This window comes from Leptopilina boulardi, unplaced genomic scaffold (genome assembly GCF_019393585.1).
Source record: "Leptopilina boulardi isolate dan_hultmark-lab unplaced genomic scaffold, ZJU_Lbou_2.1 LbouV2_1, whole genome shotgun sequence".
Taxonomy (NCBI): Eukaryota; Metazoa; Arthropoda; class Insecta; order Hymenoptera; family Figitidae; genus Leptopilina; species Leptopilina boulardi.
Genome location: NW_026137640.1, coordinates 1,546,116 through 1,571,891, shown reverse-complemented (window position 1 = coordinate 1,571,891; position 25,776 = coordinate 1,546,116). Strand labels below are relative to the sequence as shown.

The window sequence follows — 25,776 nt, the reverse complement described above, 5'->3', positions numbered from 1 at the left end:
AGCTTTCGGATGTATCTAATTTGGAAATAGAAAAGAATTTCAGTAATTTATCTTCCTATTCTTCAGATATGACAAATATTTCTAATTTACATACACCAAAAAATTGGCTTCAAGGCGAAATCGTATCTGCGAATAATTCATTAAAAAGAATCCGACAATTTGATGATGATGATTGTGGATCTCCATCTCGTAAAAATGGACATTATTTCAAAAATTCAAGAAATTATCAAGACGAAATTGAAACAGAATTTTCGAATATTAGTTCTGATCAACAAGAAACTACATCTCGAAGCAATAATAATTTAAAAGAAAATAATTGTCAATTTGATAACGATATTTCTAATACAACAAAATCTCAAGTGCCAAGTCTTTCGATTTTTAGTCCTCGTTCTTCAATTCAAAATAATGAAATTCTCAGCGAAAAAAATTGGTATCCCGATAATAATGATAACATTTCTCTTCGATCACAATCACGAAAAACAAGTTTCTCAACTTTTACACCAAATCAAAGTTTAATGGAAAGACAATCTGTGAATGATGAAAATTTCACATCTTTTGAAATGGATTCGCACAATGATTTTCATGAAAAAAAACAACAATCCAGTGATAGTTATAATTCTCCAAAACCAAGTATTTCGAATTTTACACCTACGAAAATTTCACTTGAAAGTGAAAATTATAATTGGCAATTTAACAACAATTCTCAATCTAATCAAGATAATTTTTCTAGAAGATCAAAATCTCAAACACCAAGTATTTTGGATTATAATAATAGTCCCTCGCACAGTTCATTACAAAAACAAAATCTCACAAATTTTAGTCCTTGTCGAATTTCACTTGAAAATCAAGAATCACAAAACAGTTTCTTCGGTGGAAGTTATCATTCAATTGAAAGTGTTTCTAGATCTTATTTATCTCCAAGTTATAGTCCCTTAAAAATTTCCCAACGTGAAAAAATTGACAATTTTTCACAAACAAAAGATGAGAAAAATATTTCGAAAAGTTGTTGGAATTTAAATGAATTGAAAAAAAATTCAAATACATTATCCGAGAGGTTGAGTATTTCTCATAATTCTTCTCAATGTGAAATTAAATCTCAAAGCAGTCCTTTTGAGATAAAATCGAATAATTCAAAAAATTCACCATTATGGAAAACAAAATGTAGTCACATTGAAAATAAATCGAATACTTCTCGTCATTCATTTCAAGATGAAATGGAAACACAAAAAAAACTCTTAAGCCAAAAATGGCAATTTATTGACAATGAGGAAAATTGCACGAACAATGGGAATAATCATCGAATAGTGGAATTAAATAATTCAAAATCATTGGGATTAAATCTCTTCAAATTTCCAACAAATCAAATTCAAATTAAAAAACCTCCAATGTTTGAATCTCTCGATTATTTTAAAAGAAAATTATCACCAAGTAGTCAATTGAGCATTAATAATTTCTCACAAAAATCATCAATTTCGACTGAAATCGAATCCGAAGGTTTACTATTGAAAAAACCGAAGTATAACAACAATATGGAAAATTTTCAAATTAATTCCATAATTAGTGATTCAACAGATGTGAATTCTTTATCGTCATTTAATACAGAAAATTTGTCTCATTCATTAATATTGACTCCAAAGAAAAGTCAAATTTTTTTCAATATAAAAAAAAATTCACCAAAACCTTGTGAATCACAATCGAATAAATCGTCGAGTCAAAATCAAATTTCTTCTCTCGCTGCAAAAAATTCACAAAAATCTTTATTTGACTCACAATATAAATCGTTGAGTCAAAATCAAATTTTTTCTCAAAAAAATTCACCGAAACCTTGTGAATCACAATCATATAAATTGTCGAATCAAAAGCAAATTTCTTCTCTCGCTGTAAAAAATTCACAAAAATCTTTATTTGACTCACAATATAAATCGGCAAGTCAAATTTCTTTTCTCACTAAAAAAATGTCACCAAATCCTTATGGATCACATAAATCGTCGAATCAAAACGATTTTTCCTATTTTGATAAAGGAAATAATAATTTATTTAAAAAAACTGAAGATATAGAAAATTTTGATGATGATAATAAAATTTCACAATTTGAATCAATTATCGATGAGGATACATTAGAATTTAATGATATTTCTGAATTTCCTTCACCAAAAAGACAGGAAACAAATACAAGTGAAGCATATATTATTTCATCAGAAGATTCAATTGAAGCTTCAGCAAATATTCGACGAAGAGAAGATGCAATATTTCGGGAAATTGAAGAAAATGCCAATGATGGAGAAATGTTTTTACAACGAATATTTAATAGTCCTTTATCAATGGAATATTCAGAGGAACTTTGCTCCTGCAGTTATTCATCTACCGACAAATAGTAAGATAATTATTTTATATTTTTATCGTTTAACGTTATTTTATTTTTAAGTATTTAATTATTAGAAATAGAAAATTTTTAATTTCTTATCAAATTTAAGATAATTTAATTAAATTTGTAACAAATAAAATTTGTTAATTATTATTAGAATTCTTTTTGTAATTAAATTTAAATTGTTAATATTTAATTAAAAATTAAATTAAAATATTTATTTATAAAAATGTAAAATTTGATTAATAAATAAAAAAATGTGACATTCTTTATAAATTACATTTTTTATTTTGTACAATTAGTGGAATAATTTTTAAATAATTTTTCTTTATCTTTGGTTGGAGGTTTCTTTTTTTTATTTTGTACGACAACGCCTCCATAGAAAAAAATATCCAAGGATGTGAAAAATTATGTAAATTATAGCCATTAAAATAATATCGTGCCAGAAATTATTTTCGTTAAAATCATAATTTTCAAGTACTGCTGAACCACTTGTAATGCACGGCAATTCAGGATTTGTTGTCTCACATGCTAGAATTTAAAATTGCAATTTATTAATTTTTAATTTATATATTTAATTAATAAGAAATTAAGTTAAATTATCTAAAAAAAACATGTCTTTTATATATTATAAAAAAAACTTACTAATATTTCCAACGTTCGTCCATTGAACGATTGATAAAGCCTCCGTTGAATGCAAAAGCCATGAGAGATACTTTACCCATTGAACATAAATAGGTAAGGAACTGAAATTAATATTTAATTTATTGAATAATTTTTATTATGTAATAATAATAATAATAATAATTAAAAAGTTTAAAGTACTCAAGTTTCGCGAATGGTCCCATTGTGACCATCAAAAGATAATCAAAGGGTACAAGATAAGCCATAGCCAAAGGAACATTTTCAAAGGCGGCTGAAAAAAAACATCCTGGGGAAAAAAATTATTTTTATAATAAATTATATTCGAGAAAATTAGATAATTGATATTACATAAATAAACATACCACAAGCAGTTGAGACATTCATAGTGAAAATTAAAACTAGCAAAGTAAAACCAAAAGCTTCCATGGTGTGTCGAAGGCCAGCCAACCAATAAACAACCGCAACAAATAATATTGGCTCAATAATTAATCCTGGAATCTAATTTCGATATTCTATTAATAATTTTATGATTTGATTTTTTATTTAAATTTATTTTTAAAAAAATATTTCCCTCTAGTTAAAATAATTATTAAAATTTCTTTTTGAGACTTACCAATGATAACATTCGAGCAATATAATAAACATAAGCCGGATACATTCCAGCACGATATTCCCTGAGAAAAAGTGGCAATTCTTGAGGAATTAACGCTAAAGTTGAGTACATGGGAAAAAAGGTATTTTCCGCGACAAGAATAAAAATTACACCTTGAACAGCTTGAATGCCCAATTGATCTAATTTAATTGCTCCTACAAAGCAAAGTCCCGCCAATGTTGCCAAACACTAAAATATAAAAAAAAAAAAAAAATTAAAAACAATTCCAATATTTTTTCTCTCTTGTAAACTTACCACTTTTTGTAAAATTCGAAGAAGTTGAATCGATGGATCCCGCAAAACTTGTATAAATCCTCGATGAGTCAACCAAAACATTCTCGACCAACAATACGGTTGTGCGCTAAAAATATGAATATTTTTGAAAAAAATTATTTCTTTAATTCTAATTTTCTAATTACACTTACAAATTATCAATCTCCTCCGATTCAGCTCTTTGCTAAAATAAAATAAACAGAAAATTAATCGTTATTAAAAATAAAAAAATGGAATTTAATTTTTTTCTTTTTGTAATTTACGTTAAAAGTTCCCGCAACGTGTACTTCAAGTTGAACGGTTATATCAATCTCCTTACAAGCATCGCTTGATAAAAATGCATCGCAAATTTTTTGTGCTGCCCTATGACTGCTATCTTCGTCCTTTGGTGCAATTGCCAAAGTTGTCACGAAAAAATCAGCGGGATTGTATGAAATCGGACATTCGTAGCCCAAACTATAAAAAAAAATAATTATAATAATTCCAATAAAATTGAAAATAAAATGAATAAAAAAAAAAAGATTCACCTGGAAAAAAATTCAATTGCCTGTTCGGTGCTTCCGGCAAATGCAATTCTACCATCGGCAATTAAAATTATTTTTTGAAATAAATCAAAAATTGCTGAACTAGGTTGATGAATTGTGCAAAGAACTGTTCTTCCTCTTCCAGCAATTGATGTTAATTGTGATATAAGAAAACTAGCGGAATGTGCGTCAAGACCAGTCGTTGGTTCATCCAAAAATAAAATCTTTGGATCGGTTAAAAGCTATAAAAAAAAAATTAACATAAAATATATACTGAATTAAAAATATTTACCAAAAAAATATAATTCGAACCTCAGTTGCAAATGCAAGTCTCTTTCGTTCACCGCCAGATAATACTTTATCATCACCACCATTTCCAATTCGAATATTACATCTCGAAATGAGTCCAACTTCTCGTAAAAGACCTTCTATTCGCTGATCAATTTCGCGAGATGAAATTTTTCTATCCAATTTCATTCGGGCCTAAAAATTATATTTTTATATTCTATTCAATATAATAATTAATTATTATTTTCATACCATGAACCAAAGATGTTCGGATACTGTCATCGTTCCAATAAAAACATCTTCTTGGTGCATAAAGCCACTGTAGCGTCTCATGTAAGATAAATTAACTTTTCTTCCACTTGCTCTAATTTCTCCATGAACGATAACTCCCGCTTTAATTAAAAAAAAAAAAAAAATTATCAACTAATTAATAAAAATTAAAAAATAGTTTCTTATAACTCACGCGGTGTTCGAAAAGCTAATGCTGTCATCAAAGAACTTTTTCCCGCTCCACTACAAAAAAAAAATTAAATTTCGTTGTTAATAAATAAATTTTTTTTAATCAATCATCGTTTTAAAAAAAAAATCAGAATACCTTCCTCCCAATATTGCTGTGAGCTCGCCAGATTTAATTGCGCCCCGAACTGAAATCAATTTTAATTATAAATAAACAATATATTAAAACAAAACCGCAATTTAAATGAAATATTCACCATTATTAATTAATTGTTTGCAAATTGTTCGATTTCGATCTAAAGCAAAAACACTGAGATTTTGCCAAGATAAAGTTACACCTTTCACACCAGAGTCAAGTTTAAAATCACTCACACTTTTTTTATACATCACAATAAAATCTTGAAAAATTTGTCAAATTGATGAATCATCAATGTTTAATGAAAAAAAAAAATAATTAAGAACAAAAACTAGAAAAATTATTTCATCACCGGTTTGAAAAACCACCGATTTTCATCCGCCTGTTCAGAGCACTGGAAACCTTAGTACTGCGAGAATAAGAGACGAGAGTAAAAGAGAACCAGGTAACAGGAAAGGATATATATTCAGTGCCGTAAAATAATTACAACTGGATATATATATATTTTTTTTTTTTGCATTTTTAGAACGAATTTGGTAAAGAAATTTACTTTTTAATTAAATTAATTAAATCGATTGTTTCAATTAGTACTAACGCCATTAATTACAAAAAATTGAAATTACCATATATGTAAAAATCAAATAATAAATTCTTCAAGATTTTTTTGCTGATTAAAAGTAAACATTTTTTTTATTTTTATTAAATTGTAACTAAATTTTAATTATTAATTAAATTCATTAAAAAACTTACACTCAGAAAATATGATTTATTGACCTCATAAAATGTCAAAAACAAATTTTCAAAGAAAATTTAATTTGATTTTATTGTCATGGCGAAATATATTTTTCATTTGCAATAAAATTATTGTTCATATCGAAGTGAAGGTATTTCTCTCGTGACGATTTAAAGCGGTGGTACTAGACATTAGCCACCTCGAACATATAGGGTTTCGGTTTTCTATTACCATGTCATAATCATCTCGAGTCTCAAGTTCATATTGAAGGAGCCATGTTTTTTTTTATATTCGAATCTCTTGTGGTAAATCCACATTTTAATCCCATATTGATCCTCCAATAGTGAAAATTCAAAATAATAACTAGATCATTGATTTGACATTTGCATTCATCTTCGTGGCTTTTGTGAAATTTAATAATACAATCTGATACAAAAAAAAATATAATCTTTTATTAAAATTTTGCAAATAAATTTTGTAAATCATATTCTTTCTTTCTTTATATTCTTTACAATCTGCAAAAAAAAAAAAATAAAAATGATTTGCGGGAAAAAACTTCATACCTACCAAGTATATATACATACCGAGTGATACTTCTGAAATAACCATATAGGAATATACTCTCTTTTTTAATAATATAACTTTCATTTAATAATATTTAATTAGTTATAATTAACTTGAGATAAAGATTATTTTTGTGGATATAACAAATTTTTTTTAATAAATTTATAACAATTTATCGTATTTTTGGTGATTAAAGGTTAAATTTTATATCAAATTATAAATATTTTACAAAAGAAAAACTTTTTAAAAATCATTAATAATAATATTAATTTTAATTAGTATATTTAATTAATTATAATTGAATTGTTTATACATTTCTAACCTCATAAACTTAGAAATGTCAATAATCAATATTCACATTTATTGTGCCACTTCTTATTACTCATATTATAACATCCTAATACATTCAATGCATTGAAAACGGACATTTTTCAGTGAAAATTTGACAAATCCTTACCAGGAGTATAGAATGGTAAAAGAGGTGGCATACAACAGCCAATCAGAATGCTTCTTTCACCTTATACTGAATACTACTAATATTTTGAATTTGAATTTGCGCCGCGCAAATGCTGCACTCTAATTGGTTGATACCGTGCCACCTTCTCGCTCTCCTATACTCCTGTTCCAATTTTTCAAATTTTTTGAATGAAAATACTGTTCCAATCCAACTAACTTTACTCAATACAGGATATTATAAACATACATTAATAGAAAGTGGCATAAACCATTCGAATCATTTAATCGTTATATAATAATATAATTACGATTGTTCTTATACAAATATATCAAATGAAGTATTCAAATGTGAAAAATATTATATTTTAAGGAGAAATATGGGAAACTTAAATATATTAAGATTATATAGGAAAAATATATGAAGTCGCCAAATTCTAACCTCAAAATAATTCAACAATTCTTTTGTTTTTTTGTTATAAATGAAGAAAATTAATAAAATAAATGAATTACAATGTTCTATGAGATGGAAGGAAACATTTTTAATAATAATACAGGTATTTTAAACCTTTTTCTTTTGTTAATTATTTATAAAAAATGTGTAAATTTATTGACACTATTCCTTTTATTTTACGTTTTGTACAAATAATTAAAAATTTTTTTTTCTTTTTATTAAATAAATAAAGTAAATAATTAAATTAACTTTTTATTACATTTTACTTCGCCGTAAATTCCATAAATATCGGTTCACCCGGTAACTTATAGTATACTTGGTGAACCAAAAATTCTCGCTCTTGGGAACGAAATTTTTTTTAATATTTATACTTTAGATTTTTAAAAATTAAAGTAATAAAAATAATTTAATACATTTTCTATTGTATAACAATTTAATATTTATTTATATTTCAATTCTATACAATTAATATATCATTTTACATCATGGAGTTAAAAATATATTTTATAATTTAAAATTATGGTAAAATTACTGTAAGCAATTTTTATTGTAATAAAATTAAATTATTTTTTATATTCTAAAAAAACATATAATTTTTGTTTAATTTAAATTTTGTTTAAAAAAATTCATTATAATTATGATGATTATTAATATTATTATATTAATATTTTTTAATTTTTTTTTATATTACTTAATATTAAAATTTGTCCATTGATAATTATAATTTTTTTGAATTTTAATTTCAGGGAAAAGTTTTGGAAGGAAGTGCAAAAAAACAATAAATTAAAAGGAATTATGAGTGCAATTAAATTGATGATCACCATTTGGAAATCTTCCTGAAATCAGAAAATAATTATACAATAACATTAAATTACTTATTATAAATATTTTTAATATATTACAGTTAGATATCTAATTAATTAAAAATTTAATTTATAAGTTTTAAAATTTTATTTAACGATGGTTGATGAAGGGTAGCAATAATTGTATTCCTTCGTGCTTCGATTTTTATTTATTACTTAATTTTAATAAAATTAAAAATAAAAAATAAATTTTTTCACAGGAATTTGTATTTCTTACCAGCCAGAGCTTTTAAAACAGACGCAACTTGATGTGCCATAAAAGAGTCAGGACCTGATGTTGTCTCGTCACAAAACATAAACGGAGGATTCATTATAACTTCAGAACCAAATAAAAAGTCGTTTCATTTCTCCACCAGATAGTCCTTTTAATCTTCCAAGTATTCTTATTACTGTGTTGATACATTTGGTCAAGGAGAGCTAAAAAAATTGTTTTTTTCAATTAATTTTCTTTTGTCGAATGAAAAAAATTAGTTCAAAAAATTGACTAAAAATTATTTTTACAGTGTTCACTCCGGAAATAACTTCCTTGATTCTATTAAACCATTGTCTAAAGGGAATATGAAAAAGTAAATGCTTTTAAGCAGTAAGTGAACCAACAAAAAGATCGTCATGTTGTACGTCAGCCATCCATGAGGTCAAAACGCTGGCAGATACCCTTTGTCCACTAGCTGACATTGTTCCCGAAACTGTGACTGCTCAAGTTGATCAAATTGTCAGGGCATTAAAAATTGTTGATTTTCCAGCACTCAAGGATCCCATGATTATTAATAATTCTCCAGGAAATGCTGCGCCACATACTATATTAATAAATCAAGTAAATAAATTTTTATTCTCTTTTTAGTTTTTATTTTTTATATTTGTTTTATCTAAACAAGTTTTATTTATTTAATTATAATTCTAGTTAATGATTAAAAAAATAATAATTATAACTTGCCATCTTTTAAAATATGTTTTTGTTGAATAGGTGGTTGGAAATTTCTCCAAAGCATTCTTTTCCAAAAACGTTCATTTTCCGTTGCTGCAAATACATTAACATCACTCCAAGTATAAGTAATTGTATAAAAGTATATAAGTATATAGTATATAAGTATATATATAAGTTATAAGTAATTGTCTCCGACGAATCATTTGGATTAAATTTTCCCGATGTTGAGCCTTGCATTGATTTCATTTGCAGTGAAGCCTCAGTTTTTTTTTGAGATGTTATCCCCAGATAAGGATCCTGAAAAATTATTTAATACAATTGTAAATTCATTTAATTTAAATTTAGTATATTATTACAATTGTTTAATTATTTTCGTTTATTTTTTTATTGTTATTATTTACTGAGTTAAAATATTGTAAAAACTCTGTAATGGGTATGAAAAATAAAAAAATTTGTATTTATTCTCTAAGTTAAAATATTGCTTATTTCATTTTTATGATTGAAAATTTATTCGAGTCAAAAATAATTTATGGATTAACCGCATATATAAATTAAATTTTTACTTGAGCCATAAAAATTAAATCTATTGTCTATTTTATATTTGGTTAATAGTATGTTTTTTATATTCTATATATATTATATATAACAAATTTTATTGTTAATTTAAAAAAAAAAATGATCTTTTATCGTAAAATATTGATTCTTTTTTTTTTATTAAATGTATATTATATTATTATTTTGACTAAATAATTTAATTAAATATTTAAAAACAATATTTGTTTCCTCATCAACGACAAAATCTGTAAAAAAAACAAAAATAATATTAAAAAAAATTTAATTCCAACGACCGAAAATTTTTTTTCACCAAGTATACTAAGTTACTGGGTGAACTGATATTTATGGAACTTACTGAGAAGTAACAAGTAATAAAAAATAAAATTAAATAATTTACTTTATTTATTTAATAAAAAGAAAAAAAAAATTTAAATTATTTGTACAAAACGAAAAATAAAAGGAATAGTGTCAATAAATTTACACATTTTTTATAAACAATTAACAAAAGAAAAAGGTTTAAAATACCTGTATTATTATTAAAAATGTTTCCTTCCATCTCATAGAACATTGTAATTCATTTATTTTATTAATTTTCTTCATTTATAACAACAAAACAAAGGAATTGTTGAATTATTTTGAGGTTAGAATTTGGCGACTTCATATATTTTTCCTATATAATCTTAATATATTTAAGTTTCCCATATTTCTCCTTAAAATATAATATTTTTCACATTTGAATACTTCATTTGATATATTTGTATAAGAACAATCGTAATTATATTATTATATAACGATTAAATGATTCAAATGGTTTATGCCACTTTCTATTAATGTATGTTTATAATATCCTGTATTGAGTAAAGTTAGTTGGATTGGAACAGTATTTTCATTCAAAAAATTTGAAAAATTGGAACAGGAGTATAGGAGAGCGAGAAGGTGGCACGGTATCAACCAATCAGAGTGCAGCATTTGCGCGGCACAAATTCAAATTCAAAATATTAGTAGTATTCAGTATAAGGTGAAAGAAGCATTCTGATTGGCTGTTGTATGCCACCTCTTTTACCATTCTATACTCCTGGTAAGGATTTGTCAAATTTTCACTGAAAAATGTCCGTTTTCAATGCATTGAATGTATTAGGATGTTATAATATGAGTAATAAGAAGTGGCACAATAAATGTGAATATTGATTATTGACATTTCTAAGTTTATGAGGTTAGAAATGTATAAACAATTCAATTATAATTAATTAAATATACTAATTAAAATTAATATTATTATTAATGATTTTTAAAAAGTTTTTCTTTTGTAAAATATTTATAATTTGATATAATATTTAACCTTTAATCACCAAAAATACGATAAATTGTTATAAATATATTCAAAAAAAATTTGTTTTAACTTCAAAAATAATTTGTATATTAATTTAATTATATAACTAATTAAATATTATTAAATAAAAGTAATTAAATAAAAGTATTAGTATTAAAAAAGAGAGTATTCCTATATGGTTGATTTAAAAGTATCACTCGGTATGTATATATACATTGTAGGTAGAAAGTTTTTTCTCGTAAATCATTATTTCTAATTTTTTTTACAGATTGTATCGCTGAGGAGAAAAAAATGTATTGTTTTAAAATTTTTAATTACTCGGAAAGGTAGTCAAAAGGATATTATTTACAAAATTTAATTGCGAAATTCAAATAAAAAAACATATATTTTTTGTATATCAGATTGTATTATTACAATTAATTGTGATTACGATATTATCAATTGTTGGAAGAGGAAGAACAGTTCTTTGCACAAAATTCATCAATATAGTGCAGCAATTTTTATTTATTTTAAAAAAGAATTTTAATTGACAATAGTAGAATTACATTTGCCGGAAGCACCGAACAGGCATTTGAATTTTTTTTCTAGTTGATTTTTTTTCAATTCATGTAATTTTCAATTTTGTCTGAATTATTATAATTATGTTTTATAGTTTGGGGTACGAATGTCCGATTTCATACAATCCCGCAGATTTTTTTGTGACAACAATGGCAATTGTACCAAAGCACGAAGACAGCAATGATAGGGCAGCACAAAAAATTTGCATTCTTATCAAGTGATGTTTGTAAGGAGATTGATATAACCGTTCAACTTGCAATATACGTTGCGGGAACTTTTGTGGTAAATTACAAAGAAAAAAATTAAATTCCATGTTTTTTTATTTTTAGTATAGATTAATTTTTTATTCATTTTATTTTAGCATGAACTAAATCGAAAAAGATTTATAATTTGTACGTGTAATTAGAAAATTAAAGAAATTATTACGTTATTCAAAAAATTCGATATTTTTTAGCCTACTACCGAATTGTTGGTCGAGGATTTATGCAAGTTTTGCTGGATCCATCAATTCAACTTCTTCGAATTTTACAAAAAGTGGTAAGTTTACAAAAGGGAAAAAAATTTGATTTTTTGTAATGTAAAATAATCATAATATTAACAGAATATTGAAATTAGATTCCAGGATTAATTATTGAGCCAATATTATTTGTTGCGGTTATTTACTCGTTGGCAGGCCTTCGACACACCATGGAAGCTTTTGATTTTACTTTGCTTGTTTTAATTTTCACTATGAATGCTAATAGTGTCAACGAAATTATTTCCAAAGTGAGAGAACACTGAAAAATAACTATTTAGTCAATTTTTTGAATTAATTTTTCAAAACAAATTTTTTTTATTCTGCAAAAAAGTGTTTTTTTCGTTCTACAAAAAAAATTAATTGAAGAAAAAACAATTTTTCTAGCTCGCCTCGACAAAATGTACGAACACAGTGACGAGTTTCATTTGCTTCTAAATTTTTAAAGGATCCTCCGCTTTTATTTTGTGATTAGCCAACATCAGTTTTTGACTCTTTTATGGCACATCAAGTTGTGTCTGTTTTAAAAGCTCTAACTGGTAAGACATACAAATTTCTGTAAAAAAAATTAATTTCATATTTTTAATTTTATTAAAATTAAATAATAAATAAAAATATTAAATATTTTGTTAAATTTTTCATTAATTTTTATATAAAAATTTTAGAATAGAAACTAAATTTTAATTTACATTTAAATTGAATAATATTTATGTTTTCTAATATTGAACAATTTAAAAATGAAAAGTTTAGGAACTGGTTATCCAAGTAATTTCAATCCTGCGGATTATTTCAAACAAATGTTGGCAATTGTTCCTGGTCAAGAGATATCGTATCGTCAACCGATTATTTCAATTTGTGATCGTCAAAAAGATCATCGCCATATAAAGACACGTGCTGCAAACAATTTCACGCTGTTCTTTGGAGATCGTGCCTTTCTGTCATCAAAGAACCAATTCTCATAAAAATTTGACTTCTCCAAACAGTGGTATATCATCTGCAATGAAAAATTTAAATTAGAAAAAAAATTTCATTTTTAAAAAAACAATTTCAATTTTATAAAAATGACATTTTTAATTTTTCATGTTTTCCAGATGATCTTACTCCTAATTGGAGTGATTTTTTTTGGTCAACGATTGGATCAAGTAGCAGTAATGAATATTATTGGAGCAAATTTTATTTTTCTTACAAACATGACTTTTCAAAATCTATTTGCTGTCATTAGTGTGAGTAGAAGAAAAACAAAAATTTATTGATTTGTTATTATAAGAAAAAAATTATAATTTCTCATATTATATTTCAGGAGTTTTGTGCAGAGTTACCGATTTTTTGCGAGAACATCGTAATGAAAATGTTTTCTAAATATGTGTTCCACTAGTTTTAGAAATTGGATTTTGAATCTGAAAAAAATAAATTTCAATTAATAAATATTAATTATGAGCTATATTTGCTGGAATAAATTAATTTCAGGCTATCTAATTTCCTGTGCAAGTACAAGTATTTCTATGGCATTATCAATAGGACCACCAGTTAAAATACCATTTTTACTTTTTGGAGGATTCTTTTTAAATACAGCGTAAATTATTTAAACTCAAATACAAAAATTTATTATTAATTTTAATAAATATAAAATATTTTTCTGTAATATTATAACTGTTATTACTAATTTTTGATTTATAATTTTAGATTAATCCTATCAACCAAATTAAAATTATAGTTAACAATGGACAGATTTTAATATAAAGTAAAATAATTAAAAATTACAACATTAATATATTAAAAATCATCATAATTATAATGAATTTTTTTAAACAAATTTAAATTAAACAAAAATTATATGTATTTTTAGAATATAAAAAATAGTTAAATTTTTGTTACAAATAAAATTGCTTACGGTAATTTTACCATAATTTTTAATTATAAAATATATTTTTAACTCCATGATGTAGAATGTAATATAAATTGTATAAAATTGAAATATAAATAAATATTAAATTGTTGTACAATACAAAATGTATTAAATTATTTTTATTATTTTAAGAAGTAATAATTTAAAGAGTAAATATTTAAAAAAATTTAATTCCCACGATCGAGATTTTTGGTTCACCAAGTATACTAAGTTACCGGGTGAACCGTTAATTATGGAACTTACTGAGAAGTAAAATGTAATAAAAAGTAAAATTAAATAATTTACTTTATTTATTTAATAAAAAGAAAAAAAAGTTTAAAATTATGTGTACAAACCGAAAAAGGAAAGAAATAATGTCAATAAATTTATATATTTTATATAAACAATTAAAAAAAGAAAAACATTTAAAATACCTGTATTATTAAAAAATGTTGCCTTCCATCTCATAGAACATTGTTATTCATTTATTTTGTTTATTTTTTACAATTATAACAGCAAAACAAAAAAATTGTTGAATTATGCCATTGTTCCCGAAACTGTGACTCCTCGAGTTGATCAAAATGTCAGGGCATTAAAAATTGTTGATTTTCCAGCACTCGAAGATCCCATGATTATTAATAATTCTCCAGGAAATGCTGCGCCACATAAAATATTAATAAATCAAGTAAATAATTTTTTATTCTCTTTTTAGTTTTAATTTTATATATTTGTTTTATCTAAACAAGTTTTATTTATTTAATTATAATTCTAGTTAATGATTAAAAAAATAATAGTTATAACTTGCCATCTTTTTAAAATATGTTTCTGTTGAATAGGTGGTTGGGAATTTCTCCAAAGCATTCTCTTCCAAAAACGTTCATTTTCCGTTGTTGCAAATACATTAACATCACTCCAAGTGTAAATAATTTTCTCCGACGAATAATTTGGATTAAATTTTCCCGATGTTGTGCCTTGCATTGGTTCCATTTGCAGTGAAGCCTCCGGTGTTTGTGTTTGAGATGTTATCCCCAGATGAGCATCCTGAAAAATTATTTAATACAATTGGAAATTCATTTTTTTAAATTTAGTATAATATTACAATTGTTTAATTATTTTCGTTTATTTTTTTCTTGTTATTATTTACTAAGTTAAAATATTGTAAAAACTCTGTAATGTGTATAAAACATAATAAAATTTTATTTATTCTCTAAGTTAAAATATTGCTTATTTCATTTTTATGATTGAAAATTTATTCGAGTCAAAAATAATTTATGGATTAACCGCATATATAAATTAAATTTTTACTTGAGCCATAAAAATTAAATTTATTGTCTATTTTATATTTGGTTAATAGTATGTTTTTTATATTCTATATATTATATATAACAAATTTTATTGTTAATTTAAAAAAAAAATGATCTTTTATCGTAAAATATTGATTCTTTTTTTTTTTATTAAATGTATATTATATTATTATTTTGACTAAATAATTTAATTAAATATTTAAAAACAATATTTGTTTCCTCATGAACGACAAAATCTGTAAAAAAAACAAAAATAATATTAAAAAAAATTTAATTCCAACGACCGAAAATTTTTTTTCACCAAGTATACTAAGTTACTGGGTGAACTGATATTTATGGAACTTACTGAGAAGTAAAATGTAATAAAAAATAAAATTAAATAATTTACTTTATTTATTTAATAAAAAGAAAAAAAAATTTTAAATTATTTGTACAAAACGTAAAATAAAAGGAATAGTGTCAATAAATTTACACATTTTATATAAACAATTAACAAAAGAAAAAGGTTTAAAATACCTGTATTATTATTAAAAATGTTTCCTTCCATCTCATAGAACATTGTAATTCATTTATTTTATTAATTTTCTTCATTTATAACAACAAAACAAAGGAATTGTTGAATTATTTTGAGGTTAGAATTTGGCGACTTCATAAATTTTTCCTATATAATCTTAATATATTTAAGTTTCCCATATTTCTCCTTAAAATATAATAATATTTTTCACATTTTAATACTTTATTTAATATATTTGTATAAGAACAATCGTAATTATATTATTATATAACGATTAAATGATTCAAATGGTTTATGCCACTTTCTATTAATGTATGTTTATAATATCCTGATATTGAGTAAAGTTAGTTGGATTCAAACTGTATTTTCATTCAAAAAATTTGAAAAATTGGAACAGGAGTATAGGAGAGCGAGAAGGTGGCACGGTATCAACCAATCAGAGTGCAGCATTTGCGCGGCACAAATTCAAATAGAAAGTATTACAAGTATTCTGTATAAGATTAATCAAGCATTCTGATTGGCTGCCGTATGCACGGTATCAGCCAATCAGAGTGCAGCATTTGCGCGGCACAAATTCAAATTGAAAGTATTACAAGTATTCTGTATAAGATTAAACAAGCATTCTGATTGGCTGCCGTATGCCACCTTCTTTATCATTCTATACTCCTGGTACGGATTTGTCAAATTTTCACTGAAAAATGTCCGTTTTCAATGCATTGAATGTATTAGTATGTTATAATATGAGTAATAAGAAGTGGCACGATAAATGGGAATATTGATTATTGACTTTTCTAAGTTTATGAGGTTAGAAATGTATAAACAATTCAATTATAATTAATTAAATATACTAATTAAAATTAATATTATTATTAATGATTTTTAAAAAGTTTTTCTTTTGTAAAATATTTATAATTTGATATAATATTTAACCTTTAATCACCAAAAATACGATAAATTGTTGTAAATATATTCAAAAAAAATTTGTTTTAACCTCAAAAATAATCTATATCTCCAGTTAATTATAACTAATTAAATATTATTAAATGAAAGTAATTAAATAAAAGTAATATTATTAAAAAAGATAGTATATTCCTATATGGTTAATTTAAAAATTATCACTTGGTATGTATATATATTTGGTAGGCATAAAGTTCTTTTCTCGCAAATCATTTTTATTTTTTTTTTAACAGATATAATGAAGTATATATTGTATCGCTTATGAGAAGAAAAAAATGTATTCTTTTAAAATATTTAATTAAATAATAATTAAATAATTTAATCAAAATAAATTATAAATGTCAATAAACTTCACTATATATCTTTAATAATAAAAAGGAATCAATATTTTACGATAAAAGATCATTTTTTTATAAATTAACAATAAAATTTGTTATATATAATAAAATATAAAAAACATACTATTAACCAAATACAAAATAGACAATAAATTTAATTTTTTTGGCTCAAGTAAAATTTTAATTTATATATGCAGTTAATCCATAAATTATTTTTGACTCGAATAAATTTTCAATAATAGAAATGAAATAAGCAATATTTTAACTTAGAGAATAAATAAAATTTTATTATGTTTTATACACATTACAGAGTTTTTACAATATTTTAACTTAGTAAATAATAACAAGAAAAAAATAAACGAAAATAATTAAACAATTGTAATATTATACTAAATTTAAAAAAATGAATTTCCAATTGTATTAAATAATTTTTCAGGATGCTCATCTGGGGATAACATCTCAAACACAAACACCGGAGGCTTCACTGCAAATGGAACCAATGCAAGGCACAACATCGGGAAAATTTAATCCAAATTATTCGTCGGAGAAAATTATTTACACTTGGAGTGATGTTAATGTATTTGCAACAACGGAAAATGAACGTTTTTGGAAGAGAATGCTTTGGAGAAATTCCCAACCACCTATTCAACAGAAACATATTTTAAAAAGATGGCAAGTTATAACTATTATTTTTTTAATCATTAACTAGAATTATAATTAAATAAATAAAACTTGTTTAGATAAAACAAATATATAAAATTAAAACTAAAAAGAGAATAAAAAATTATTTACTTGATTTATTAATATTTTATGTGGCGCAGCATTTCCTGGAGAATTATTAATAATCATGGGATCTTCGAGTGCTGGAAAATCAACAATTTTTAATGCCCTGACATTTTGATCAACTCGAGGAGTCACAGTTTCGGGAACAATGGCATAATTCAACAATTTTTTTGTTTTGCTGTTATAATTGTAAAAAATAAACAAAATAAATGAATAACAATGTTCTATGAGATGGAAGGCAACATTTTTTAATAATACAGGTATTTTAAATGTTTTTCTTTTTTTAATTGTTTATATAAAATATATAAATTTATTGACATTATTTCTTTCCTTTTTCGGTTTGTACACATAATTTTAAACATTTTTTTTCTTTTTAATTAATAAATAAAGTAAATAATTAAATGTACTTTTTATTACATTTTACTTCTCAGTAAATTCCATAATTAACGGTTCACCCGGTAACTTAGTATACTTGGTGAACCAAAAATCTCGAATCGTGGGAATGAAATTTTTTTTAATATTTACACTTCACATTATTAAAAATTTAAGTAATAAAAATAATTTAATACATTTTCTATTGTATTACAATTTAATATTTATTTATATTTACATTTTATACAATTTAAATTACATTCTACATCATAGAGTTAAAAATATATTTTATAATTAAAAATTATGGTAAAATTACCGTAAGAAATTTTGTTTGTAACAAAAATTAAACTATTTTATATATTATAAAAATACATAAAATTCTTGTTTAATTTCAATTTTTGTTTAAAAAAATTCATTATAATTATGATAATTATTTATATTATTATATCAATATTTTTAAATTTTTTTTTATATTACTTAATATTAAAATTTGTCCATTGATAATTATAATTTTTTTGAATTTTAATTTCAGCGATAAGTGTTGGAAGGAAGTGCCAATTCAATAAATCGAAAAGCAATTACGAGTGCAGTTAAATTGATGATTACCATTAGGAAATCTTTCTGAAATCAGAAAAAAAGTATACAATAACATTAAATTAATTATTATAAATATTTTTAATATATTACAGTTAGATACATAATTAATTATAAATTTAATTTATAATTTTAAAAATTTTATTCAACTTTAACTTGAATTTTATTTAACATTTGGCTGATGGAGTGCGTAGCAATATTGTATTCCCTAGTGCTACGAATTTTCTTTATTATTTAATTTTAATAAAATTAAAAATATGAAAATAATTTTTTCACAGGAATTTGTATTTCTTACCAGCCTGAGCTTTCACAACAGACACAACTTAATGTGCCATAAAAGAGTAGAGACCTGATGTTGTCTCGTCACAAAACATAAACGGAGGATCCATTAAAACTTCAGAAGCAAATGAAAGTCGTTTCATTTCTCCACCAGAGAGTCCTTTTAATCTTCCAGGTATTCCTATATTACTGTGATGCTACATTTGGTCAAGGCGAGCTAAAAAAAATTGTTTTTTTCAATTAATTTTTTTTTGTAGAATGAAAAAACTTTGTTTTGAAAAATTAATTCAAAAAAATTGACTAAAAATTTTTTTTTCAGTGTTCTCTCACTCCGGAAATTACTTCGTTGACCCTCTTAACTCTTTGTCTAAAAGGAATATGCCTGTCCATTTGCACCATAGCTTGAAAAAGTACCAAAAAAAGTTCGTCTTGTTGAACATAAGCTATTCTTGAGGTCAAAACACTGGCAGATACTCTTTGTCCATTAGCTGCCATTGTTCCCGAAACTGTGACTCCTCGAGTTGATCAAAATGTCAGGGCATTAAAAATTGTTGATTTTCCAGCACTCGAAGATCCCATGATTATTAATAATTCTCCAGGAAATGCTGCGCCACATAAAATATTAATAAATCAAGTAAATAATTTTTTATTCTCTTTTTAGTTTTAATTTTATATATTTGTTTTATCTAAACAAGTTTTATTTATTTAATTATAATTCTAGTTAATGATTAAAAAAATAATAGTTATAACTTGCCATCTTTTTAAAATATGTTTCTGTTGAATAGGTGGTTGGGAATTTCTCCAAAGCATTCTCTTCCAAAAACGTTCATTTTCCGTTGTTGCAAATACATTAACATCACTCCAAGTGTAAATAATTTTCTCCGACGAATAATTTGGATTAAATTTTCCCGATGTTGTGCCTTGCATTGGTTCCATTTGCAGTGAAGCCTCCGGTGTTTGTGTTTGAGATGTTATCCCCAGATGAGCATCCTGAAAAATTATTTAATACAATTGGAAATTCATTTTTTTAAATTTAGTATAATATTACAATTGTTTAATTATTTTCGTTTATTTTTTTCTTGTTATTATTTACTAAGTTAAAATATTGTAAAAACTCTGTAATGTGTATAAAACATAATAAAATTTTATTTATTCTCTAAGTTAAAATATTGCTTATTTCATTTTTATTATTGAAAATTTATTCGAGTCAAAAATAATTTATGGATTAACTGCATATATAAATTAAAATTTTACTTGAGCCAAAAAAATTAAATTTATTGTCTATTTTGTATTTGGTTAATAGTATGTTTTTTATATTTTATTATATATAACAAATTTTATTGTTAATTTATAAAAAAATGATCTTTTATCGTAAAATATTGATTCCTTTTTATTATTAAAGATATATAGTGAAGTTTATTGACATTTATAATTTATTTTGATTAAATTATTTAATTATTATTTAATTAAATATTTTAAAAGAATACATTTTTTTCTTCTCATAAGCGATACAATATATACTTCATTATATCTGTTAAAAAAAAAATAAAAATGATTTGCGAGAAAAGAACTTTATGCCTACCAAATATATATACATACCAAGTGATAATTTTTAAATTAACCATATAGGAATATACTATCTTTTTTAATAATATTACTTTTATTTAATTACTTTCATTTAATAATATTTAATTAGTTATAATTAACTGGAGATATAGATTATTTTTGAGGTTAAAACAAATTTTTTTTGAATATATTTACAACAATTTATCGTATTTTTGGTGATTAAAGGTTAAATATTATATCAAATTATAAATATTTTACAAAAGAAAAACTTTTTAAAAATCATTAATAATAATATTAATTTTAATTAGTATATTTAATTAATTATAATTGAATTGTTTATACATTTCTAACCTCATAAACTTAGAAAAGTCAATAATCAATATTCCCATTTATCGTGCCACTTCTTATTACTCATATTATAACATACTAATACATTCAATGCATTGAAAACGGACATTTTTCAGTGAAAATTTGACAAATCCGTACCAGGAGTATAGAATGATAAAGGAGGTGGCATACGGCAGCCAATCAGAATGCTTGTTTAATCTTATACAGAATACTTGTAATACTTTCAATTTGAATTTGTGCCGCGCAAATGCTGCACTCTGATTGGCTGATACCGTGCATACGGCAGCCAATCAGAATGCTTGATTAATCTTATACAGAATACTTGTAATACTTTCTATTTGAATTTGTGCCGCGCAAATGCTGCACTCTGATTGGCTGATAGCGTGCCACCTTCTCGCTCTCCTATACTCCTGTTCCAATTTTTCAAATTTTTTGAATGAAAATACTGTTCGAATCCAACTAACTTTACTCAATATCAGGATATTATAAACATACATTAATAGAAAGTGGCATAAACCATTTGAATCATTTAATCGTTATATAATAATATAATTACAACTGTTCTTATACAAATATATTAAATAAAGTATTAAAATGTGAAAAATATTATTATATTTTAAGGAGAAATATGGGAAACTTAAATATATTAAGATTATATAGGAAAAATTTATGAAGTCGCCAAATTCTAACCTCAAAATAATTCACCAATTCTTTTGTTTTGTTGTTATAAATGAAGAAAATTAATAAAATAAATGAATTACAATGTTCTATGAGATGGAAGGAAACATTTTTAATAATAATACAGGTATTTTAAACCTTTTTCTTTTGTTAATTGTTTATATAAAATGTGTAAATTTATTGACACTATTCCTTTTATTTTACGTTTTGTACAAATAATTAAAAATTTTTTTTTCTTTTTATTAAATAAATAAAGTAAATAACTAAATTAACTTTTTATTACATTGTACTTCGCCGTAAATTCCATAAATATCGGTTCACCCGGTAACTTATAGTATACTTGGTGAACCAAAAATTCTTGCTCGTGTGAAGGAAATTTTTTTTAATATTTACACTTTAGATTTTTAAAAATTAAAGTAATAAAAATAATTTAATACATTTTGTATTGTATAACAATTTAATATTTATTTATATTTCAATTTTATACAATTTATATTACATTCTACATCATGGAGTTTAATTAAAAATTATGGTAAAATTACCGTAAGTAATTTTAATTGTAACAAAAATTAAGTTATCTTTATATTCTATAAATATATATATTATTTTTGTTTAATTTAAATTTTTTAAAAATATTTATTATAATTATGATGATTTTTAATATTATATTAATATTTTTTAATTATATTACTTATTATTAAAATCTGTCCATTGATAATTATAATTTTATGAATTTTAATTTGAGCGATAAGTTTTGGAAAGAAGTGCCAAAAAGGCAATAAATCGAAATGCAATTATGAGTGCAATTAAATTGATGATCACCATTAGGAAATCTTCCTGAAATCAGAAAATAATTATACAATAACATTAAATTAATTATTATTAATATTTTTAATATATTACAGTTAGATACATAATTAATTATAAATATAATTTATAAATAATTTGAAGAAATTTTATTCATCTTACTTCTTTAAAATTGTACGTTTGAAGAATCATATGACCAGATTTTGGGCAAGTTGCATTACTCCGGGTGCAGGCAATAGAATCAACATCTTTCCATTGATTAATAAGCAGAGCCTCATTTCCATAACGGAACCATGATAAATAAGAAAACCACTTAAAATATTCTGGAACAGAGCTATTTCAATAAAAAAAAAATTAATTTTGTAAAAATTATAAATCATAAAATTAGTAATAACAGTTATAATATTAAAGAAAAATATTTCATATTTATTAAAATTAATAATAAATTTTTGTATTTGACGTAAAATAACTTACGCTGTATTTAAAAAGAATCCTCCAAAAAGTAAAAATGGTATTATAACTGGTGGTCCTATTGATAATGCCATAGAAATACTTGTACTTGCACAGGAAATTAGATAACCTTAAATTAATTTATTCAAGTAAATAAAGTTCATAATTAATATTTATTAATTAAATTTTTTTTTTCAGATTTAATGTCCAATTTTTGAAACTAGTGGAACACGTGTTTGGAAAATATTTCCGATTTTTTATAGTATAATCTACTTATTGAAAAGTAACATAAGATATGTCGTTACACATATAAACCATTGAATATCACAACCGTATCCACTGAGATGCCATAATGTAATACGAGAATATATAGTAATTCTATCATGTTCCGATATAATCGAAAAACGAATCAAATATCAAATACACATATAAAAAAAGAATTAATTCTTTTGTGGTGGACATCAGGGACGATTGTATATTTTTATTCATAAATGAAATACCTAAATAATATAGCAAATATTTTTTCAGAATATTTAATTGTTTAAAAATTATTTATTCATTTTATTATAAAACTCTAGAAATTATTTTATACTTAATTAAAATCTAATGTTAATAAAAAATAACTAATTTTATAAATTTATAAAAACTATATAAAATTTGAAATTAAATTTTCAACTTTTTTATTTCAGAAAAAATTTCTGTGGTTTTTGAGCTCTTATTTATTATTAAAAAGGAAATATTTTTTTCATCCGTTCCTGAAGTAGTAGCTACTGGTTCTTATATATATAATATCCAGTAGCAAACTAATATCCAATACAGTTCAACATCTACTTTACGCATCATATCTCCACTGGATTAAAAATTAAAAAAATAAATTAAAAAATTGCAAAGTACTTTTGAAACAGGAAAAACAAGTTTTTTTACCATTCCATTCAATTTGTATTATTTGAAAAACATAAAAAAATCCTGAGAGAATTATTTCTAATAAATTTTGAAAATATTTCAATTTGGAAGAAATTTGAAAAATATTTCTAATTTAAAAATGAAATAGAAACTTACCGAAAGAAGTGGCAACATTTGCTACTAGAGTGACAATACCAGCGGCAATGAAAAAATGATCAACTCCAGGATAAAGTCTAACCATTGGATATGCGATGAATGTAAATATTAATGGTACCACAATAAATATTGGCCACTCCGCTAATGTTTTACATAGAAAATAAATATCTGTTCTGTACATGCCGTTACGATGTTCTCGCAAAAAAATCGGTAACTCTGCACAAAACACCTAAAATTTAATAATAGAAATTCTAATTATTTTCTTATATTATCAAATCAATAAATTTTATTTTTCTTCTACTCACACTAATAACAGCAAATACATTTTGAAAAGTCATATTTGTAAGAAAAATGAAAATTGCTCCATTAATATTCATTACTCCGTCTTGATCCAATCGTTGGCCAAAAAAAATCACTCCAATTAAGAGTGAGACCATCTGGAAAACAAGAAAATTTAAAAATATCACAAGATATTTTTATAAAATTGAAATCTTTTTTTTTTAATTTAAATTTTTCTTTGCAGATAACGTACCACTGTTTGGAGAAGTCGAACTTTTATAAGTATTGGCTCTTTGATGACAGAAAGCCACGATCTCCAGAGAACAGCTCGAAATTGTTCACACCACGTGGCTTTATATGGCGATGATCTTTTTGACGATCCTATCTTCCAATCAATTATAACGTCTTCATATTCACCGTGAGTAGTTTCAGCTTCAACGGCAATTTTTGTACCCAAGTCACTTTTTTGAAAACTATCACAAATTGAATTAATTGATTGACGACACGATATCTCTTGACCAGGAACAATTGCCAACATTTGTATAAAATAATCCGCAGGATTGTAATTACTTGGACATCCAGTTCCTAAACTTTTCATTTTTAAATTGTTCAATATTAGAAAACATAAATATTATTCAATGTAAATGTAAATTAAAATTTAGTTTCTATTCTAAAATTTTTATATAAAAATTAATGAAAAATTAAACAAAATTTTAAATTTTGAGTTATTAAAATTGAATTGGGCAAAAATGAAACTTACGACTTGAAAAATACAATAGCTTGCTCTGAAGTTCCCATAAAAGCAACTCGACCCTCTGCCATTAAAAGAATTCGATCAAAAAGTGCAAATAATTCTGATGATGGTTGATGGAGTGTAGCAATAATTGTTTTCCCCCGTGCTAAGATTTTTATTTATTGTTTAATTTTAATAAAATTAAATATATGAAATTAATTTTTTCACAGGAATTTGTATTTCTTACCAGCCAGAGCTTTTAAAACAGACACAACCTGATGTGCCATAAAAGAGTCAAGACCTGATGTTGGCTCGTCACAAAACATAAGCGGAGGATCCGTTAAAACTTCAGAAGCAAATGAAAGTCGTTTCATTTCTCCACCAGAGAGTCCTTTTAATCTTCCAGGTATTCCTATCACTGTGTTCCTACATTTTGTCAAAGCGAGCTAGAAAAAGAAAATTTTTTTCTTTCAATTAATTTTTTTTTTTTTGTAGAATGAAAAAAAATTTGTTTTGAAAAATTAATTCAAAAAAATTGACTA

At 24.1% G+C, this 25,776-nt stretch overlaps 2 protein-coding genes and 5 long non-coding RNA genes across 9 annotated transcripts in view; 4 read left to right on the top strand and 3 right to left on the bottom strand.

Annotated features, from left to right (window-relative positions):
- Nucleotides 1-2,641, top strand: part of LOC127277580 (uncharacterized) — a 10,528-nt gene extending 7,887 nt beyond the window's left edge. Inside the window, exon 18 of the mRNA XM_051298869.1 lies at nucleotides 3-2,641. Within this exon, the coding sequence (XP_051154826.1) occupies nucleotides 3-2,375 (2,373 nt within the window). The 3' untranslated portion in view covers nucleotides 2,376-2,641. The remainder of the gene's footprint in view (nucleotides 1-2) is intronic.
- LOC127281723 (uncharacterized) overlaps nucleotides 2,631-25,776 on the bottom strand; it is a 27,342-nt gene continuing 4,196 nt past the window's right edge. The window contains exons 5-29 of the mRNA XM_051305983.1: nucleotides 25,482-25,680; nucleotides 25,262-25,400; nucleotides 24,755-25,091; nucleotides 24,528-24,659; nucleotides 24,223-24,451; nucleotides 23,188-23,293; nucleotides 22,876-23,047; nucleotides 22,653-22,743; nucleotides 20,408-20,430; nucleotides 20,065-20,304; nucleotides 14,979-15,214; nucleotides 5,461-5,606; nucleotides 5,343-5,391; nucleotides 5,211-5,260; nucleotides 5,000-5,139; nucleotides 4,772-4,942; nucleotides 4,463-4,701; nucleotides 4,199-4,391; nucleotides 4,088-4,119; nucleotides 3,918-4,023; nucleotides 3,624-3,851; nucleotides 3,373-3,508; nucleotides 3,191-3,296; nucleotides 3,011-3,111; nucleotides 2,631-2,896 (exon numbers count right to left, since the gene is read on the bottom strand). Coding sequence (XP_051161940.1) covers nucleotides 2,721-2,896; nucleotides 3,011-3,111; nucleotides 3,191-3,296; nucleotides 3,373-3,508; nucleotides 3,624-3,851; nucleotides 3,918-4,023; nucleotides 4,088-4,119; nucleotides 4,199-4,391; nucleotides 4,463-4,701; nucleotides 4,772-4,942; nucleotides 5,000-5,139; nucleotides 5,211-5,260; nucleotides 5,343-5,391; nucleotides 5,461-5,606; nucleotides 14,979-15,214; nucleotides 20,065-20,304; nucleotides 20,408-20,430; nucleotides 22,653-22,743; nucleotides 22,876-23,047; nucleotides 23,188-23,293; nucleotides 24,223-24,451; nucleotides 24,528-24,659; nucleotides 24,755-25,091; nucleotides 25,262-25,400; nucleotides 25,482-25,680 — 3,777 coding nt within the window. The 3' untranslated portion in view covers nucleotides 2,631-2,720. The remainder of the gene's footprint in view (nucleotides 2,897-3,010; nucleotides 3,112-3,190; nucleotides 3,297-3,372; nucleotides 3,509-3,623; nucleotides 3,852-3,917; nucleotides 4,024-4,087; nucleotides 4,120-4,198; nucleotides 4,392-4,462; nucleotides 4,702-4,771; nucleotides 4,943-4,999; nucleotides 5,140-5,210; nucleotides 5,261-5,342; nucleotides 5,392-5,460; nucleotides 5,607-14,978; nucleotides 15,215-20,064; nucleotides 20,305-20,407; nucleotides 20,431-22,652; nucleotides 22,744-22,875; nucleotides 23,048-23,187; nucleotides 23,294-24,222; nucleotides 24,452-24,527; nucleotides 24,660-24,754; nucleotides 25,092-25,261; nucleotides 25,401-25,481; nucleotides 25,681-25,776) is intronic.
- LOC127278528 (uncharacterized) lies at nucleotides 7,345-8,756 on the top strand. The gene is made up of 3 exons (XR_007842503.1): nucleotides 7,345-7,646; nucleotides 8,290-8,446; nucleotides 8,607-8,756. It is a non-coding gene; the product is annotated as an uncharacterized LOC127278528 (long non-coding RNA).
- On the bottom strand, nucleotides 8,234-9,194 carry LOC127278419 (uncharacterized). The gene is made up of 3 exons (XR_007842493.1): nucleotides 8,908-9,194; nucleotides 8,624-8,823; nucleotides 8,234-8,379 (listed from the first exon to the last, which is right to left on the bottom strand). It is a non-coding gene; the product is annotated as an uncharacterized LOC127278419 (long non-coding RNA).
- LOC127278319 (uncharacterized) lies at nucleotides 11,124-13,736 on the top strand. 3 transcript variants are annotated; one of them, XR_007842488.1, is made up of 9 exons: nucleotides 11,124-11,416; nucleotides 11,485-11,542; nucleotides 11,869-12,056; nucleotides 12,136-12,311; nucleotides 12,390-12,539; nucleotides 12,676-12,827; nucleotides 13,034-13,273; nucleotides 13,380-13,511; nucleotides 13,589-13,736. It is a non-coding gene; the product is annotated as an uncharacterized LOC127278319 (long non-coding RNA). The 3 variants fall into 3 exon arrangements; XR_007842484.1 differs by having other exon boundaries at nucleotides 11,127-11,416; nucleotides 12,229-12,311; nucleotides 13,039-13,273; XR_007842475.1 differs by having other exon boundaries at nucleotides 11,159-11,416; nucleotides 12,229-12,311.
- LOC127278573 (uncharacterized) lies at nucleotides 12,711-14,741 on the bottom strand. The gene is made up of 4 exons (XR_007842506.1): nucleotides 14,608-14,741; nucleotides 13,608-13,685; nucleotides 12,978-13,282; nucleotides 12,711-12,844 (listed from the first exon to the last, which is right to left on the bottom strand). It is a non-coding gene; the product is annotated as an uncharacterized LOC127278573 (long non-coding RNA).
- On the top strand, nucleotides 18,181-19,782 carry LOC127278483 (uncharacterized). Its single transcript, XR_007842499.1, has 4 exons — nucleotides 18,181-18,329; nucleotides 18,974-19,079; nucleotides 19,314-19,489; nucleotides 19,634-19,782. It is a non-coding gene; the product is annotated as an uncharacterized LOC127278483 (long non-coding RNA).